Here is a 19,951-nt window from a genome sequence, read left to right on the forward strand (position 1 = left end):
GGGCCGGGTCCAGCTGCTCAGCAGTTACTGATCCCCTCAGCTACCCCACACAGCACCCACCTGGGGCCCCTGCCTCCACAAGCCAAGTCAAAAGGAGAAATTGGCTTTTGAGTTTTTTCAGGTGAGTGCAAGGAAAGACGACCAAGATTCTCTTGAGCTTGGCTGGGGCACAGGAGCCTGACTTACAGGGGCTGGGACACACCACTGAGTTCAGTTCATCCCAGCTGCAGCCCAAGGAAAGCCCAGAGCATCCTCATTTCTCCAGGGAGCTGCAGCACTGGCACAGCTGGAAACAAAAGCATCACTTGTCCTTTTCACCTACTAGCCCCCAAGCAGCCCAGGGCTGGGGAAGCAGCACAAGCAAGCCCCAAGACTCTGTGGCACAGGCCCAGGGCACAGCCCAGGCTCTTGCAGCACCAGTCCCAAACAGCAGCGCAGGCAGCCTTCTCCATTCTACATACTTTATTAGATTCAGAGCTGGACAAATCACAAAGTGTACAAAATGGAGACCACACTACCAGAAGCAGGATTGTGGGTTGCAGCAGCATTCCTATGGCCCAGAAGCATTTGGTAGAGTGTGGAGAGGGCAGGCTGGGTCAGGGTGCTCTTACTGCCAACTGCATTTGAGATTCCCCAAGGACAGACCCTGCTCACATCCTGACAGAGCTCAGCTGGCCCACACTCCCTGGGACAGCGGGGCCACGTCTCCAATTTGTTTGGAAAGGACAGACTGGCTCCAGCCAGCAATGGGTAGGGGTAAATGCTCCAAGGACCTGAAATGCTGTGCCACCCACATACACACCAGCAAGAGCCTAAACCCTCATCATCCTTTTTGGTCACAAACCTTCCCACGGCAGGACTCTATACTGACAACTTTGCAAGAAATAAGGTGGTAAGATCTGGTGAGCCCACCATCTTCCTGTGGTGGGGGCCCAACAAACTCACCACCCCAGACATCTCAGACTGGCCAGCAACATCTACCACAACAGCAATAGCTAGTACAGAAGCCAGGGTAACTTCAACTCAGATTTGTCCAGTCTATGTTTAGGTCTATTCTACGAGTACATATGCACAAGAACTTCAAAAATACTAGGATATGATGCAAGTAGTGAGACACCAACAGAAGAGGAGTTTAATGGTGGACATTCCCTAGAAAGATCACGAGAGGATGGGAGTTAGACTAGCCCTTGCCCACCCTGGGACGGGGAGCAGGAGGCTGACTGCACCCTGCACACGACTGGGCTCTGAACTTCATCTGCAGCGTGGGTGGTGACTGAACACAGGCAGGCGAGTCCACTCCCGGGGTGAGCCACAGGGTCTTTCAATCTGCGTCGAGGGGCCAGGCAGACATCTCTGAATGGAGCTGAAGACCGAGGAGAGGCAGAGCATGGCTTGGAGAAGAGGGAGCCCGCCAGCCTGCTGGGGCTAGCATCTGGTCTCATAGATCCCACTCCTGCCGATGTACCTCACCCATTTTATCACATCGTGGTCACTGTAGTTCAGCTTTGGCTCAAAGACTTTCAGGTAGCGCACCTTCAGCCCAGAGGGTGCAAATGGGACCTAGAGGGAAAAGCAACAGAGAGCATTGGAATGGGGGTAAGGTGCTCTCCGTACACAAACGCCAGAGGACCCCCGGGCAACGCATCTAGAAATGGACATCAAGAGCCACTGTTCCCTTCCCTGCTCCCTGCATGCATGGTGCCACACTCCTGTGGCTCTAAGGGCAATTTGCTTCCATCAGCTTCACCATCTGGCTGACCTCACCTGTCAGCTTGTCAGAGGGGATGCTCAAACCTGAGCAACTCCCAAGAGGACTGACAAAGCTTCTCCAAGGCTGGGTGCATCCTGAAGGGCAGACAGGTACTCACCTCAAAGTTCATGGAGATGGGAGGCCGAGCCCACTTCTTCTTGTCGTTGGTGGGCAGCAGTTCAATCTCCGCACTGATCTGGGATTCCTTCATTCCAGCCATACGTTTTATCCTATTGGAGAAAGCTCAGAAGTGAGCAGGTGCCAGAGTTTATGTTTCCCATCACTACATAATCTCAGGGCACTAAACAGACCCTGCAGGCCCGCCCCAGCACGCTCACTTACTTCCAGACAATGGCATTCTCACTGGCCTTGTACTTCGCCTTCCCTTTCATGCAGATGACTTGCACTCCACTGGTATTGAGGGGCGTTGGGATCCGCACCTGCAAGGCACAGTCTGTAAGTGGGGGCAAGGAGACTGCAGCCTGGGCACTCTGGGCAGTCTCACACAGTCTGCCCTGCACCCCTTGGGCCTTCTCTCTCCCAGCTCAAGGCCCAGAGGACATCAGCTATCACAAGGCATCCTAGGCTAGCTCTCCAGTTTCTTGCTTTGAAGCACAGGTTCACAGTTCCATAATACACAAAGTCAGTAAGGAACACGGCAGAGATCACCATGCTGCAGGACTCCTGGCTAATGTTGGGAAGATGAACTCAGGAAGGATGCCAGGCATTGCAGCAGGCTCTGGAAAGCCCAGCCTTGCAGCAGTAAGCCTTCTCAGATGGGGGCTAAGCTGTAAAGCCATCCCCAGCCTGTCTTACACAGCTCACAGCCTGCTGCCTGTCTGACATACCATCAGATCATGCAGACAGAAGAACATGATATTTTCACAGTGGCTGAGGAATTAAGTGAACAATTGCTGCAGGGATGGAATGAGGCCCCTGCCAAGGCAGCTGTGCAAATGAAAACAGCTTCCACCTCCCTACTCTACAGCACCTCCTTCCCACAAAACAGCAGCACCACACATCTAAGAGATAAATCAGTTCACTTTTTAAGCCCTGTTCAAGCTTGAAGACTCATCTGTGAGGACTCTACCGCAGTGGACATAAACTAGAGGCATGACCTCCAGACACAAGATACCACAGTTGTTTGTTTTTTTTGTTTTGTTTGTTTTTTTCTCTTACCTCTATCTTCTGGGCCAGCAAGGAAGGTTTGAAATTTGATTTGATCACCACCTTCACTTCCAGCTTGGTCCGGCCCACCTCCCGCACCAGTGGGATCACACGGAAGGGAAGGATAATGTCCTTTGTGGTCCGGTATCTGCAGGGATGGAAGCTACAGTCAGCTCTGAGGAGGAGTTAACTCCCTTACGCCTCAAACTCTATCACCCTCCTAAAGAGATAGCCTCTGAATATGCCAAACAGCTTAAAAATATCAGCCAGAAAGGGAGACACGCCAGAAGGAAATAGCAGTTAAGATCTGTGCTGCTCCAGGGCAGCAATGGTTTCTTGTGTCTCAAGTTTTATATCTGGTTCCTGCCAACAGCTTTGTTCAAGGACACCAGTGTTAAACACTAAAAACAACAGATACAAGAAGCTTAAAAGCAAGAAAACCCAATCCAACACTATGGTTGTGGCAAAGAAAACTAAACACAGCTGGGCTTCCACATTTGTAACAGATGGATTTGTGGGACACCCTACAGATTCCACTCTGAAAAGGGGGGTGGTAAGTGTGTATTTCTTAAGTGCTCAAGGGCTGCAAGTCTGCCTGGGAGCAGCAACACTACTGTAGCAGCAAGCAGATGCCAACACCAGCCTGTTCACCCTCCACCCACAGTACCTCATGAGCTCAAATTCTCCATCTGGTGGAATGAAGCTGATGCTCCTCTCGGAATCAAACTTGCTGAGCCTCACACACTGGTGGAAAGTGCAGTCATCAATGGCAATTGACTGTTTGCCGCTAGAAACACAAAACATGGTTAGAGAAGCACAAGCTGCAGCTCTCGTATCTTGGTGCAGTCAAAATCTGTCCAGGCAGAAACTACTCTACAGAGCATGTTGCCATTGCAGGTGTCCAGGAAATGGGGAGGCAGGGAGAGATTTAGGAGACAGCAGCCTCTTGGCTCAGACTTTCCTTGTTTCACCACCACAAAAATAATATTTCAGGAAGCTTGTTTGAAAGAATTTTCTCCCTCCTCTCCCCAAAGAGGAGAGAACTTAGAAGAGCACCCTTCTGTCACAGCCAGCAACACAATGCTTGGGTCTGCCTGCCAGCAGCACTCAGTACTGCAAAGGCAACTCTACCAGCCCAAGTCTTCCCACAGCACAGTCCAAAGGAGAAAAAACACTTTCCTGTCCACAAAGCTATCCCACTGCCACACAGCCAGGAAATGCCAGGTTCAGAGTCTTCCTGTTCAGAAATCTCTTCACCACTCTTCATTTCCACACTGCCAGCTGGTGGTTTGATTCTGAACCAAATCACCAAAACCATGATATTGTGACATACAAGTCTGTATCTCTCCTAAAAATCTGAAGAGCTACCACCTGTCCATGTATGTGCACCAGCCAAACCTGCCAGCACTGAACTTGTGTCAGATACTAATTCCTGAAAATACAGGTCCTAGGCCAGCCAAAACACCCCAGCTACTGAGAGGAGGCAGGAGCAATAGAAGAGGCAGCAGTGTAGAGCAGGTGCAGCAGTGTATCACTATGGTATCTAGGCTGCCTCAATTGCTGGAAGCAACAGGACAACCATGCCAATATGCTAACATAGTGTGAGAACTACAGCAGGTTTAGCTCTCCTAGGAACCACCACTACCCACACAAAGGGGAAGCAGACTGACCCCAGGCTGACTGGCTGTCTAGTTACACAACCACCAGTGGTCTGGTTTGTGCTTCAAAAGGAGGAGTTAGTCTTTCCTAATCTGCTGCCCAGATGACAACCAATCTTAGTCAACTGATTTCTATTTCTTTGCAAAACAGCTGAGAAAGCCCTCTACCTAAGATTGCTCCAGGTCTCAGGCAGCATTACTCAGGGTTGGCCTTGCCACAAGCTAGATCCCAAAAAGCAAATGATAGCAACTGTCCTTTTGGTCACCTCATAACTGAATGCTTCTGGAGAGTAATGTCTCCAAGCTGAAGATGCCCACTGGATAATCACAGAACCACCTACCAAGAATCCTCGTTCATCTTACTTCTGTAACTCAAAAAACTAGCATATTTACTGGCAAAGGCAGTTGGCACAGGAGCTTTGGGACAGTGCACTGATTCTTCAAGACCTGTGCAGTTGATATTTTCACTAGAGTAAATCCTCACTGGGTCCATCAGCCATCTCAGGCTCATCCATTTTACCAGCTCAATTCAGGTACAGGAAAGATGGCTTAAAGGTGACAGTGAAGCAATAGCTCTTGGCTTGGTTCTGAGAGAAAAGGCAAAGAGCAGCTCAGCTCCATTTACAGGAACCATCACGGAAAGTGTCTGAGATCCAAGTTATATCATGCACAAGTCACACAAAGCAAGAGACAGAGGGAGAGCAGAGTGCACACAAAGCTGAAGCAGATTATCTACCTTCCCAATTCACTGGGGGTCAGCAAAAAAAAAAAAAAAAAAAAAAAAGCCAACCAAGAGAAATACAGATGAGTTGCAAATGGTTAGTGAGACGAAAGTGGCAGTCCCATTGCTTTATCTCTTGACCCCAAGCAGGAAAGCTGGAGAAGGCATTAAAAGCTGTTTTTAGTTATAATGTGGGTACTGACTGAGGTGAAGCTGGGAGGGAGGGTAGCTGGGCTCTCAGAAAGGATGTGCCTCCTACTCACACAACCACTGATCACCTGTAATCAGCAGGAGTGGCTTCCCCAGTCTTTGTTCTACTTTGTGGGAACAGTCCAGGTAAAGCAGGCAGAGGGATTCTTTCACTATTTCTTGGGAGCACTGCTACTGCTTTTATGATTAAAAACTGCACTGAGCAAAACTGCTAAAGATACAGATTCTAGGAAAATCCATCTTGGGGAAGTGTTTCCAGGTGCAAGAACTCTACACTTAAAACTATGTTTGAATCTTAATACTCAAAGAGCTGTAGAGAAGCCCTCTGTATTGAGGCCTTCAGGATGGTAGCTTGCATGACAACTATCTATCCAAAGTTAGCAGTACCATCTGAAGGGCAGGAAAAACCTAGCTTTTAGTCTGTCAGATCAGAAAAGCTATTAAGGGCTGCCCTTTCCTAAGTCCTTGGTGGCAAGTGGTCACCAGGTCCCAACCTCTTACCTTTTCCCCGTTTCATCCGCAGTCCCTTTGCCCTGTTTTTCAATGACAATCTTGTCATTCATGCCAAACTTGCACTCTGGCATTCCACTCAGATAACTCTTCATCACCACTCTGCCAGAGACATGGGCACTCAAAACCTGACCTGGTTAGAGAAGATCACAGTTCAGAACACTTACAAGAGTCACCACTCACAAACCCTAAGCAGGAGGAGATGCCAGCTCAGCACCACCTACTTACCCTGTGGGGACATTAAGAGATTCACACTCTCCAGCACATCAAGAAAGAGTTCATTGCGACGGTATTTGATTCCTTCACGTCTCCATCCAATCTGTCCAGTCACCTGGCTGGTGATCTGGGACTGCTCTTCCTTGGTCTGAAGAGAAAAAATGACATCTTAGACATAATTAAATTTGTCTAAATAAATTCAAAGACTATGAAACCTTGCTCTGAATCTAAGAGCAAACTCTTGCCATTTACTACACGTAAAAGTTTTTGTCACTTAGATATGGGTGCTGTGACACCTCACATGATTTGATCATTCCCTCCTCAGAACACCAAATTCTATGCCCAACCAAGAACTGGCCATAGCAACAGCAGGGAACATTGTTCTGTTTTGCCAGCAAGTCCATTAGGCTGCCTCTTAGTGCAGGGAGGCATGGGTTCCACCAATGGCACTCAGATCTTATCTCAGACTGTCACATCAATCCATATTAAGCAGAGAAGCTTAACATGGATTGATGTAGCAGTTCACACCCTTATCCAACATGAAACCCCAGGGCCACAGGAGAGCTAATCCCCAAGGCCTGTTTCTTAATAACTGCAGTCATAGAAGTTACATACCAACACAAACCCAAAATGCATCTAACAGGCACCCAGGCTCTAAGCCTCCAAAAAGTACCAAGGGCTGTGCTGAGAGGCACAGAGAGATTTCCTACCTGATGCTAGAGGTGGGGTCCAGTCACACGCAGAAAGTCAAGAAGTAGGTGTATAGTAGCAAGTGCAGTGTAGACAGGGTTAACAGGCAAGCAGGTCAATAGCAAGAGAAGGGAGGAAGGGAGAAAGAGGCAGATTAGGCTTAAGGCTACCCGAGGACAGGAGAAAGCAGGTCAGCTCTTTGTTAATTAGGGAGCTAATTAGCACAAACAAGATGAAGGGTTTTGACCTTTAGCTCCCTGCAGGAAACCCAGCACTCCAAGCAGTGACATGAATTTTCAGACTTGGCCCATTACTGACAATCCAAATGCAAGGTGGAGCAGAGGGAAAGACAGGCAAAATACCACTCCCAATAATGTTTCTGTGCAGGACAGACTCATGCTGCTGTTCCTAATGCAAATCCTGGATGTCTACCATGTCACAGATGTCCAGACTATGAGAAATAACAGGCACTTTGGGTCCTGTATAGAGTTGTATCCTTGTTAATTCTGCTCTTCCACACAACAAGGGCTCAAGACACAGCAGCCCTGCAGTAGGCCCACAGGGTGGCAGTACATGATCTCAGCTTCACAAGTGCCCTTGCCACAGACATGGTCAGTTCCTGAGCAAGCACAGGCACTGTCTCATCATCTAAGAGACAGAGTTTTATATTCCCCTAAGAACTGCCTAGGTAAGTGCTCAATATAGTACACAAAGGACCTCTCTTGTCTGTCCCACAAAAAAAAAAAGTGCTGCCTTGTTCAATGCTTTGTTCAGGCTTTAGAAGAACACACAGACTTAATACCCAGCGCTCTGTCTTCCAAAGGGACACTGATCATGTGATGACATTCTCATCTCCTGCAACAGCACCAGCACCCTGACCTGACACATAACTCTGTAAAGTAACTGGATGGATCTGGAAGCAGCTACTGAAGTTGAGACTACCCAGCAGCATGAGTATTCCCTAAGGGAGACACTGAGGACACCTCAGTCTGGAATTTCTCAGGAGCGGGTGCTTCTCAGAGCTGGACAAATCAGCTAAAATGGCCCAAGAACACCCACCTTGCGCTGAGCTGTCAGCATGCTGACTAGGTTAAAGACAGTCAGCTACCAGCAGGCTTCCTGGGATCTTCCAGCTGGAGGTGGCCCTTTGCCCACTTTAAAAAGTAACATCAGCATTTTAGCACTAAAGAGTATCTATGGTTTGGGGAAACACTGTAACTAAGATTTGACCACCCACATGCCCAGAAATCACTTGGAAGTGAAGAACATTACAGTGTACATCTAGTTAGTGCAGTCTGGACAAATACAGATTGCATCTTAAGGCTCTAAGTCAATGAGGAGCTGAAGGCTAGAAGGATCAGAGTAGAGAGCTGACAAGGAAACGTGGTAGGTAGTGTTTCAACTGGTGCCCTCCCAATCCTGTGCCTGCAATGGATTAATTCTCATTTTTGAACTGGGCTGTGCAAAATTCCAATACTGAGCAGCAGAACTGCTTACTTGTGTAAAGCTGAAAGCAAACTCCTCTTTGTAAGGAAAGGACTAAACCTGCTGTTGAATTAAGCACGACACTTTGACAGTGGTTTGCACACAAACAGGCACAGAAGTTTGTTAGAACTAACAAAAGCAAAAAAAGAGCAAGGGAAGGAAGTGAGGGGTGTGGTTAGTTTTGAGTTTTCCTAGGAACAGGAGCTGATTCAGCTATCTTCAGTGCTGACTGCCCAAACTGTCAGACTGCACAAGGCCAGAGATTTACACTAGGACTCGTGATGGGGACTGAGACCGGATGCATTCACATCTGGCCATGTTGCAAAACAGTTTGCTGTTCTAGCGGGAAGTATGTTGCTCAGGGGCAGCTTCTCTCTCTCACCTCCTCCTGTAATGCAGTTAGTCTTGCTACTAGATTAAAAGTTTCAAAAGGAATTCTCAGGAAATCAGTGCTGATGAGCTGAGTCGAAACAGAGCCTCCAGAGACTGACCTCTGCTAACCTAAACAAGAACAGTCATGCAGGCTCTTGTTTAGCCCTTTGCTTCTGTTTGTAACAGGGGCTGAAGCTTTACTCTGCCACAGACAGCCTCCCCACGGACTCCCAGCTTTTTTTTTCCTGACTGTGCTGTGATGGGGAGAGGACTAACTTTAAGGCTAAGTCCTTATTATTGACTTGCACAGCTGTGTCAGATGGACAAGGTGGCCAAGATTCCTTGGGGACATGAGAAACAGACTAAGAGTTGCCTTTGAACTGAGAGGTTAAGCATGAGCTCATGAGACAGGAAGCCTAGCTTTGAGGGCTGTACTTGGAGTAGGATTAGAACTAGTTTAAACACATTCCCCAAACCAGTCCAACTAACCTTCTTTTTCCCAACACATCCTTTACCTCCTAACTCCATGTAAACTTTGTTGCAAGGGTTAACACTGCCAAAAGCACAGCAGAGATTCTCATCTCCAACCTAAGAAAGCTCAGTGTGTACTGGCGCTGACCTGCAAGGATGTTACAGGGAGAGACAGAGCAACATGAGCTTCCTGACTTCACAGCAAGATTCACAAGGCTGAAGAATACTTCATTATAAGGCAGGCATGAAATCCTGACAGCTCTGGTGCAGAACAGACTTGCTCAGTGAGATTCACATGCAAAAAAGCTACTTCTGGTTCAGCAGGTAGATTTGTTTATCCTCTCTGAAGCTGACACAGAGCAGAGCCTGAAGCCAGCAACCATATTTACATGTAAGGGACTGACATTATCCTAGCTCTGGGCTCTTCCTCCTGCATCTTATTGTGTGCCAGGGAACATGAGGTAGCACAGGGCAGGGACACCTAGAACAAGGTGCCACTGAGATACATCTCTGCCAGAGTGTTCTCAACCTATCCAGGCACCTTCCTTCCATACGAGTCAAATGGTTAGATGGTAATGAGGACCATACTCTCCTGAGCAGGTTTAGCAAAAATTAACCAGCAGAACAGCTGTACCCCAAATTCCTCTGATTACCTGACTCTTGATGCCTTGCTGAGTGATGAAAGTCTTCAGGGCCCCTGTTTCAGAGTTCTGAGGATAGCCAAAGTCCAGGATTTCTACAGAAGGGTAAAAGGTTAGTTCAGAGCCACAAGGTAAAAACACATCAACTAGGCTAACTGCTGCTATAAGGAGAGAGGCAATTAGTGCACAGATACTGCTTACACATGGAATTTCTGGGTAAGTTGCTGCAGCATTCCTCACCAAGAGAAAAGAACCATTCTTGCTACACTGAGCTCCCAGAGCAATACTGTGGAGGTCAGGGGTGATGGAAAGCTGTGTAAACAATGAATTTGCCTGTTTTTAAACACAGACAGACCTCAGGACTAAATATCAACTAACCTAGCCATCTGCACAGGGCACACTGAGGAGTTTTTCCAAAAACATCCAAGGGATAATAGAGAGTTTTTACAACACCACAGCAATTTTATCTTTGCAGCTTTTTTTTTTAAAGTTTTGTTCTTATGAAGTTGTAATAAAACCTAAAACAACAGCTGAGTAGTGGCACTGCAGGATGAGTGTAGGAGGGAAACAGATGTTAACTACACACTGGGAACAGTGCACACCTACTCCCCTCAAAGAGGAAGGGAACAACCCACAAGAGATTTAGAGGGGAAAGAAGACCACTAACATGATACTGAGCAACACCACAGTGACAGGTTTGATCTCACTGTGCCTGCAAGTGACTGAGGCAGCAGTGACTGACCAAAGCAGAGAACAGGCAGTGTCTTGGTCTGCCCTGAGACACAGGGAAAACATCAGTCACTGTGATCCTTGGCTAAGAATCCCAGGACACACACATATGGTGCATTGTCTGGAAAACAAATTGAAACGTAACTAACACAAAGTCCTCATGATATGTGAAACAGGGGCAGCTCAAGGGCAACCTCCACAAGCAGGCTGATATCACAAGCAGCTGAAGGGACACTATTATTAACCTGAGGTGAAATTTGGAGCTGTATCTGTGGGGGAGGTAGGGCTGGGACAGAGCACATTGTGTTTTATTGACTTTCTTCTGTTCAGAATTGAGCCCAAAAGGCAACTTACTAGGGGCAATCAACTTAAGCCTGGGGTGGCTGCTTCCATACACTGCTAGAGCCACGTGGGCACCAGCTGGCCTTAGAGATGTTACTGACAGTCCTCTTGATAGACCTGGGGGTAAGGAAAGCCTGACATCTACACAGGATTCCCTCAGAAGCTGAGCTCCAGTACCAGCTGTCTCAGTCTCAGCTGTACAAGTGCACAGCTCCCAACATTTCAGGGAAGGGAATCTGCACAAGGCTATGGACTTGGACATTCACATTTGCAGTACAGGTGGCATCAGAAAGCTGAACAAGTAATTTTGAACTCTGCCACACATTAAAAATACTTCAAGGATTATTACTTCATCATACTAAGCTAAAGATTTCAGAATGACCAAGTGCAACAGGCCACAGTATATAAGGGAAACATCTCACCATCCAGCAGCTCATAGATCAGCACAAAGTTGTTCTTTATGTTCTCCTCACTGATCTTCCCGAAGTAGGCAGTCATCACGTCACACATCTTGTAAAGAAACTCGAATACCATGGCAGCATTGACATTCTGCTTGGTGACAGCAGCCAGCCAGATGTTGGAGCGCTTGACATGGAAGAAACTGGTGCGGGCGATGTTGGTGACGGGCGAGCGCACCTGCTGCCGCGCGTGGATGACGTTGACGCGGAAGGCGTCCACGGCATTGCGCCTGCGAAAGCACCGCCAAAGACAAGTCAGCACAGCAAATGTGGCACCAGCTGGCTGCACAGCTCTGCCTCTGCCACTACGGTCACACACTGAACTACACACACCAAGCTCACCTAGGGAGGGTGCCTGGGGATGTCTCTAAGACGGCAAGTGAAGGCTCTGAGCAGAGTTAGACACTAAATTCCGCACAAGTTCAAGGAGAGAGAGTGCTACTGGTATCTAGGGAGCTTTAGACTGCAGTGTAACTGTAGTCAGAAGGAGAAGCAAACCTCCATCTGGAGTGAAATGGTAAAGAAGCCTTCCCTTCAATTAACTTTGACATCACTCCCAATTGATTGTCACAGCTGGAAACAAACACATTAGCAACGTATGGCTCAGAGAGCCCAGTTTTGACCAAACACCTAATTATTGTCTGTTCTGCATGCCCAGGCCTTCACACTCTTGCCCCAAAGCAAGCTGTAGTCTCCCAAGATACAGGTCAATGGCAGTTGCTCCCAGACATACAAGCAAGGAAAAAACAGCAAAATTTGCCTGGGCCACCCAAGAGATGTCAGTGCCCAGGTACACTCCAGAAGGGAGCTTTAGTTCTCAGATCCAGCTCACCTCCATAGCCCACACACCTTGGAGGCCAGGCTCAGGATCGCCCTTTGCTTTCCAGTTATATATCACCTCAAGACTGCTCTGCTTCAGAACAGGTGTCTTGCATTCAGACTCAGAGTCCCCACAGTGCAATATGGCAGCAGTACTGCATAGTTCAGGACCATTTACAGTCAAGGGTTCTTCCCTTGTGCTGAAAAACTGCTGTACTGGCTACCCATAGGTACTGCCTTCTTTGATCCAAACTATCTGTACAACTAGCAACAGAGGAAAAACCCTCCTTGTTACACAAGGAGTCCAAGTGACATTCTGGATGCCAGCTCTTGCACAATGGTCTCCTTATCCTGTAACTACAAGTCAGAATAAACTTCCCAAATTAAGTCCACCAATCCTGAGAATACAGGAAGGAAGCCCAAGTGCTTTATATGACAAGACCAAAACTTAAAGCAACAGTCTACACACAAAGCCAAGACTCATTTAGTTGTGCTTTATTATTCATACTCTCAGACACTCTGTAGAACAGGGGATTTGACTGCAGCATCGAGGCCATGGCACTGATTATGCAGAAACACATTTGAGAGCAGACAGTAATATCATCCTTGCAAGCAAGGATACAGGCATACAAATGCTTGTAGGCACTGAGAGCTGTCAACAATCCAACACACAGTTCCAAGTTAGAAAACAAAGGATATTCCAAGGAACATACGCTACCACAGCAGGTGTTTGCTCCTTGAAGGTCTGAGGACATATGCAGAAGTTTTATCAGTGAACACACTCCCCCAATAAGCAACATTCTGGCTTTTGAATACTTCTCAGGTTTTACTGCTCCAGAAAGTTTGCAAGTTGGAGTTAAATTAATATTTCATTTCTACTTTAGTTTTTCCATAAGAAAGTAATTTAATCTACTATAAGATAATAACTAAAAGCCCAAATCCTCCCCTCCAGTAAGCCTTGCAAGGAAAGTTCAGCTTGTTCTGGAGCATCAGCCCTCCCAGCCTCAAGTTCTAACCCGCTAAAAGTAGCACCAGAACCAGTCACCAGACTGGTGCACACTAAGGAGAAGCCTCAGGTCAGGGAGGCTTTGCTAGCACACCAGGTGCCCACTGTGCAGTGCCAGTCGTGGCCTACCACGCGTCTCTTACCTATTGCTACAGCAGCCAATGAGATGGGATGGACAGAAATGGCGCCAGCGGAGAAAGGAGGAGTGACAGCAACAAGAGAAAGGGTTAGAAACACACACACAAGGCACAATGAATCCAAAGAGATAAGAAGAGACCAAACAGCACCCCCTCCCCCTGCTCCTTGGCACAAAAGGCCAAGGTGGTATTGGATGGACAGTAACAAGCTACAGCAGCAATGAAGCCCTCACAAGGTACAACACTGACATGCCATGGTCAGGCTGTCAGCATGGACAGATCTGTGTTTGGCTGAACTTTAGGGATAACTGGGCATTTAGTCCAGGTGAACTGCACCTGTACCACAACAGTGATACCCAGTCTGCTCTGCTAATATAGGTAGCAGGCCCTGGTGTGGAAAAACCCCAAAGCCTCAATCAGAGGCATCACCTGGGGACTGCAGAGTATCAAGTATCTTCTTCCCAGTCTGCCTCAGGACAGGGCTACAAGCCTGGGTAGGAATTTCTGTGACAGTACTTCTCATTTGAAGGTGTTTGGGTCGATGCTTTCTGGTTTGGTCCAGCCAACAGGAAATACAGCAAGTTTGATAGAGCTGGAGCACATCTGGAGAGATAGGGCACATCCTGCAGATTCAGACACTGCTCTATCCAGCTTGCACTTTTTCCGTAAGGATCAAGAGCCACGAAGCTGACGTGATGTATTAGAAGCTCAGAAACCAAACACCTATTACATTTAAAGTGCATGCAGTTTGTCATGTAAGCTGCTCAGTTTCAAACAGCCGAAGTTTTATTACACAGCTGCATTCTTAAATGCAGGTAGGTTCCTCAACGACTAAGTCACTGAAGAACGAGGCACTTGAAAATTACAGCAGAACCCTCCATGGTATCCTGAATTATATGCACGGTATTTTGCCTTTTTTTTTTTTTTAATAAGGCTGCTTATACATGCAGCTAGCTGCTGTACGGACAGACGCGCTACATGCACCAAAGCCATTCTAAGTTGCAAGCAAAGAAAGTTCAAGTTTTGTGGTACTTCTGCCTTTAATGAAGTCCTAAGAAGGATATCCTCATTGTTCATCGCTTTGGTCATTACATCTGAGCTATGTGCTTTTTAAGGCACTTAAACTGTGCAGGGGGAGGTGTTCCCATAACCACAGATGACCTTTAATATCTCCCAGCTCAGAAACTGAGGCTTCAGAATGCCAAAGGCAATGGCCAAGACTAAGGAGTCCTGTGGGTCAATCACTCATGAAGACGGGGAGCAGTTATGCTCTTTTCCTATTCAACTATCTCCCAACAAAGAGTGGGTTCAGTCCTCAGCACTTCAGAACTACTGCTTAGGATCTAAGAGCTGTATAGTATACTAGAAGTCTATCACTCAGCTGTTTGGTTAGAGACAGAATTCCTATGAAGTTGAGTACAAGCTACAGTATCATAGCTGTTCCTTTCCTTACCTCCCACCGAGGGTTAGGATATTAAAATTTTTAAATAAATCTGGCAATAATGCTAACGTTCAGACTAGGAAATGGAAAGACTCTCAGTTTATTGATTACACCACAAGATGAGACATAGCCATTTTATAAAAACTTTTTCTGTAAGGCTACATGTTTTAAAAAATCCAAACCAGCACTGAAGGCCTGTTTGAGAAGAAATCCAGCACCTTGGGAGCAAGTTTGTTTAACAGCCAATGCCAGCTCCACCTAAGTCACAAGACTGACACTTTCACAAGAACTGAACAGATGATTTCACTGAAAGGAGCACCAACTCCTCAAGTACTAGAGAAAACATTGGAATATTTTGGCACTCTGCCAAATGAAAAAGTTAAGATAGGATCAGGCAGGAAATCCCATTTTCTAGCTTTGTTTGGCCAGCCAGCAGGAAGTACTTTATCACGTACTGAACGTAAGGTACTCACTCTGTAAGAGAAATGAGCCAAGATAAAAAGCAATAGAAGATTATATTAAAAATACCTACTTTGCTCCCCAGTTTGCATCTCCACAGCCATAATGCCATTTAAATCAAAAGGCCTTCTTGAATAAACATCAGTTTGAGAACAATCTTGTGTTTCAAGTTTGCAAACAACAAAATATTTTTGCCAGAAACCACAGTGAAAGTGTTCCTAGCCCCCATCTGAAATATTCTCCAAAGTAACCTATAATCCAGACTGGCTTGGCTCAGTCACTGTGATACCAGCTTTACAAAGTCAGTCCTGTCATACGAGCTGCTCTGAAGAGCTTCAGTTAACAAGTACTGAAGACTGATAAGAGTTTGTACAGTAGAAAAGAGGCAAAGCATCACAGCCACTGGCTTTCTGCTTGAGAAATACAATGCTTCCTTGGCTCAGCTATTTATGGAAGTCCTGGAATAACTCAGTCAACCTTAGAACAGCTACTTCACCTTAGCTGACCTAGAACAAGCCAAGAGACTTAAAAGCTCATTAGGTGAAGCCTCATTACAGACACTGTTTTGACTACTCCCTCAATGAAACAGTGCAAGCCTTGACTAGCCACTAGTTCTACCCCAACTTTTAACCTCCACTAGACAATCCATAACCAGAAGGGACATACTCTTCAGATCAGAGCAGTCTGAAGGCAGACTGGCTTGAATTTTTTGTAATTTATGGCAATAAGTTATTTCGCAGCACATTCTACCACTAGTCATTGTGGAGACCTGGTACAAACTACTTTTTCCTGAAGGCTCTCTCTCACTGAACTTTGAATTAGCACTTACCACAGCTCTGCCTCTGTTAGCTCTGTCTTAACTCTGCCAACTTAATAATTAACTTCCACCTGATGCCTGACACTAATGAAAACCCACTAGAAAGAGTACTGTTGTGCACAAAACCCTTAAATTTAAGGTTTTCAGCCCAAGCAGCACCATCACTTGTGGTTCCCTACAGCACTATCCACTGCCTACAAGACACTGTATTTTTAGTAAGATGCCTTCTGGAAACTAGCAGCCTAAGGGTTGCACAGATCCAGTCTAAGTGAGCATCATAACACTTCAGGGAAGTGCAACAAGACACCTACAATCTACTGAAGTTTTTCAAGGCTTCCCACAACTTTAGTTACTCAATGAATGTAAGCTTTTCACACTAGGCTGCCATACAAAGCTGGGGGACAGAAAGCCAGCTGTAGCAGAGCCATAAGACTGCTTGCAGATAAAACTTTCCAAGACCACAGTCTCCTGCATGCCTGTACTTGATGTTAAACATCAGTGCCTGAAACTAATTCAGAACCCTGGCTATAGTGTGTGGCCAAAAGTTCTCACACTACTGCTCCTGTAAAGTTTTAGCAATTACAGTGAGGTAGGCTCCCACAGTGGCAGTCCATGCTGCTGAAGCATTTGGAATAATGGCCAGATCCCCACCATCCAAAATACAGTCCCAGGTTTGGCTGCAGGCCATCCTTCACTGTAGGTGACCAGGGCTTAAACTTCTTTATTCTGAGGTAAGCCTAGAGCAGCAAGTTGAGTTGCAGTCTCACATGCATGCACAGCTAATGCAGAACAAAGCAGCTCTGGGTTGTTTACTGCACCAAAATGAGACAAAAAATGCAAAAACCAGGGATGCAACAGAAGCACTTACCCGATGTCATCCCGGTAGACACGAGAGATTAAAACCTCTCCTTTGTGATTATAGATGAACAAGCCTCCGATCATGATGGAACTTTAGTCTTCACTTCCCATGTTGCTTAATACCTGAAGCAAAAAAGAGCATATTTAAGTAGGCTGTACAGAAACTATTTGTAGCCAGGACTAAAGCTTAAAGTTGGCACTGAAATAGCAGCTGCCTTACTTCTCATTCCAAAAATCAGCACGGACAGATTAAGCCTCAAGGACAAGCATCCAAAACATACCTCTTGAAAGTGAGGAAAAAACACAGGCCTGGAAATACAAGAAAATCAAAGACCCCCTTACTTCTACTATAAAGTGTCTATCTCCCTAAAGACTGAGATACAAATCACACACAATTCCTAAGTCTTTTTACATGCAGTTCACACAAATGTCTGACATGTCACCAAGCCTACCACCACATGACAGAGAGTTCTTAGCAGCAAGTACATCTACACTTATTACCACTTTTACATAGTTTTTACACATTATCAAAGAGCCTTTGATAACACGTAGCAGCCATATCAAGTCACACTTCAGAATTCAAACTGAGAGCCATCTGGCTACAAGGTACCACTGGAGTGGTCACAATCATGACCCATCTGAATGGGGAGATAGTCCCTTAGAAGTTTCCCTCCCAAACTGCTACTTTTCTCTTTCTTCAAAGGAAGATTGCTTAGGAGAAAGCTACAAAGCTCTCACCAAAGACATATATTATTGATAGGGTAGACATTGATAGAGAAGACTTTTTAAAATATACAGCTACTTCACCAGATCCCATTCCATCCACTGCTCCTGCATAGGAGCACTCCTATTCACTTAGGTCAAAGTCATAACACCCACAAGCAGCAACTGTTTGCAGCAAGAAGAGAACTGCAACCCTGACAGGGCAGGCCTTGGGGTGATCACACAGGGACTCCTTAGCTTGGGCACTGCAGGGCATTAGATAACAACCATCTCCACACTGCTCTTTGGGTGGGTTAGCCTACACCCACTAGTATGGGCTGAGTAAAAAGGATAGGGAGAGGCCAGCCCAGAGACAGATGCTGACTGTGAACTGATATGTGTCTGCTCAGGAACGCTGCAATGACAAAGTTGAAGTGACCCAGCCTTGGATCACTCCAAAGGTCAGGAAAAAAAGAGAATACAAAAACAATGCACACATCACAGGGACTAAAGGACTTCTGGATTATTGAAAGTAATGTATCCTCTAGAAGTTACACCCAATAAACTACAGTAGCTGCCCATCTGAAGGAAGTACTGCAGATGTGAGTTATGTGCTAAACCAAGGTTTACAGTGCAGCCACTACTTTTAATTTCAGCAAGGCAAAAAGAAACTTTGAATTTCCTAAGCCTTTACACCAACATTTTTAGCTACATCTAGTGAGTCCTCAAAGAATAACACTACTCATACCTCTCTGCTACACGTCTTCAGCTTCCAGATGGGTGCTTCTGCTTATTAATAGGAAAAAAAAGAGCCCAAAAGTCAGTTACGTCAAAATAGAAAGAAACAAGCAGTTTTCCCAAAGCTCAGTAGTGAGCTTTCTGGCTTTTATTCCCCCATTCTGCTGGTCAAGTGTCTCTGGCTACTAATGGGCTACCTTCTGCCACTTTTCAGTGGCTTCTTGTGGCACTGTCACCAACATATTTTCATGTGAGACTCCAATCAGCACAGAACAGCTTTCCAAATATGTATTTCTTCCATTCCCAACCATAACACTTTATAACTCTGGGATACAATTATTTAATTTATTTCTAAGTCTCTGTAACCAAATCTATTAAGACATAGGCAGCTCCAAGATTCCCATGTAGTTAAGAGTGGGAAAAGCCTTTTGTGGCTGCTCACTGCTTTGTGACCAAGGCTACAAACTGTAGGGGCAGCAACATCAGCATCCCCACAGCAGAAGGAAATCCCACTGGTCAACCAAGTAACCCAAACGTCTCGAACTGAAGGAAGTGGCTGTACCACAGACTCACAACTACTTACACAAAGCACACACGGCCCTAACAGGCATTACAAGACCACTGTAGGTGACCAGGGAAGGTAACGTGCAGGGCTGAAATCCAAAACAGGGAGAATTGAACACAGCTGCCCAACAAGACAGGCAGAAGCTGAAACATTTGCAAGGTCATTCACACAGGTCAAACAACGAAAAAAAAGAGAAACATTATGACAGTGAAAGCAACTTGTTGTCCACTTCAGAAAATTCTTTCCTATTTACTAGTTTTTTCACTCCAGATAAGAAACAAGCACGTGTTTTCAGAATTCTACAGTGCTGGCTCCCACATTCAGATAGGGACTACTGCAATCAAAGATGAAGAGTTCCTGCATTCTTTTTAAGACCCTCATTGTATAGAGCAGCTTCCTGGAAGCTTATGCAACTGGTCAAAGCTGGATCATAAGAATCCTACAAACCCTTTCCAGAAGAATCCTAGAAAGCACATCCTAGTCTTAAAAAAAAAAAATAATCTCCCTCTGGGTTTTAATGCTGCTTAAGTTATTTGTTTCACTATTTTTAGTATAAAGGAAATGTCTGCTTTGATAAGCAACAGGATCAGACATGCAGCATAAACAAGACAAAGCCCTTTGCCAGCATGACAAGCCAATCAATTTTGAAAAAGCCCTGATTTGAATATTTACTGCATTACTATAAAACATGCAGAAGATTGCTGATCAAGCTTTGCACTGGAAATTAAAAGCCTTTTCTTAGGAAGATCTACAACCTTTAAATGCCTGAAATAATGATGCCATGCTTTCTCATGCTAGTTTAGAAAATATTCTGTAACAGCTTTGCTGAAGTTACAGGCAAAAAAATCAGCATTTTTAATTGTATCACAGTACCAGGCAGCAGAGTGAACTGCTTCCTCATCTTACATGTTTGTAGTAAAAGCATGTTTGATGGAGCAGACAGATTATGACTCAAAGGCTTTTAGTCCTCAAAAATTCTTCATTGATGC

At 45.8% G+C, this 19,951-nt stretch overlaps 1 protein-coding gene across 4 annotated transcripts; it reads right to left on the bottom strand.

Moving 5' to 3' along the window:
• Positions 1-451: 451 nt before the first annotated feature.
• AP2M1 (adaptor related protein complex 2 subunit mu 1) lies at positions 452-18,451 on the bottom strand. Of its 4 annotated transcripts, XM_039713925.1 has the most exons (13): positions 18,408-18,448; positions 16,968-17,080; positions 13,389-13,394; positions 11,385-11,650; positions 9,904-9,986; positions 6,943-6,948; positions 6,245-6,380; positions 6,008-6,149; positions 3,585-3,704; positions 2,930-3,065; positions 2,093-2,190; positions 1,869-1,980; positions 1,098-1,560 (listed from the first exon to the last, which is right to left on the bottom strand). In XM_039713925.1, the coding sequence occupies exons 2-13, from the start codon at positions 17,039-17,041 to the stop codon at positions 1,426-1,428; spliced, it is 1,314 nt and encodes a 437-aa protein (XP_039569859.1). In that variant the 5' UTR covers positions 17,042-17,080; positions 18,408-18,448; the 3' UTR covers positions 1,098-1,425. The 4 variants fall into 4 exon arrangements, with proteins under 4 accessions (XP_039569862.1, XP_039569859.1, XP_039569860.1 ...); XM_039713926.1 differs by lacking the exon at positions 13,389-13,394 and having other exon boundaries at positions 18,408-18,451; XM_039713927.1 differs by lacking the exons at positions 6,943-6,948; positions 18,408-18,448 and having other exon boundaries at positions 16,968-17,083.
• Positions 18,452-19,951: the final 1,500 nt, after the last annotated feature.

The sequence above is a fragment of the Passer montanus genome, unplaced genomic scaffold (genome assembly GCF_014805655.1).
Source record: "Passer montanus isolate IOZ18808 unplaced genomic scaffold, ASM1480565v1 scaffold29, whole genome shotgun sequence".
NCBI classification, from domain to species: domain Eukaryota; kingdom Metazoa; phylum Chordata; class Aves; order Passeriformes; family Passeridae; genus Passer; species Passer montanus.

What these genes read in the sequence shown, in the direction of transcription:
- AP2M1 (XM_039713925.1), bottom strand. Translation starts at nt 17,041, where the DNA reads ATGATCGGAGGCTTGTTCATCTATAATCACAAAGGAGAGGTTTTAATC. An exon ending in TGCTGGCCCAGAAGATAGAG is followed by an intron (nt 2,191 to 2,929) that starts GTAAGAGAAAAA and finishes TGTGCCTTGCAG; the next exon opens with GTGCGGATCCCAACGCCCCT. An exon ending in GAGAATGCCATTGTCTGGAA is followed by an intron (nt 1,981 to 2,092) that starts GTAAGTGAGCGT and finishes TTTCTCCAATAG; the next exon opens with GATAAAACGTATGGCTGGAA.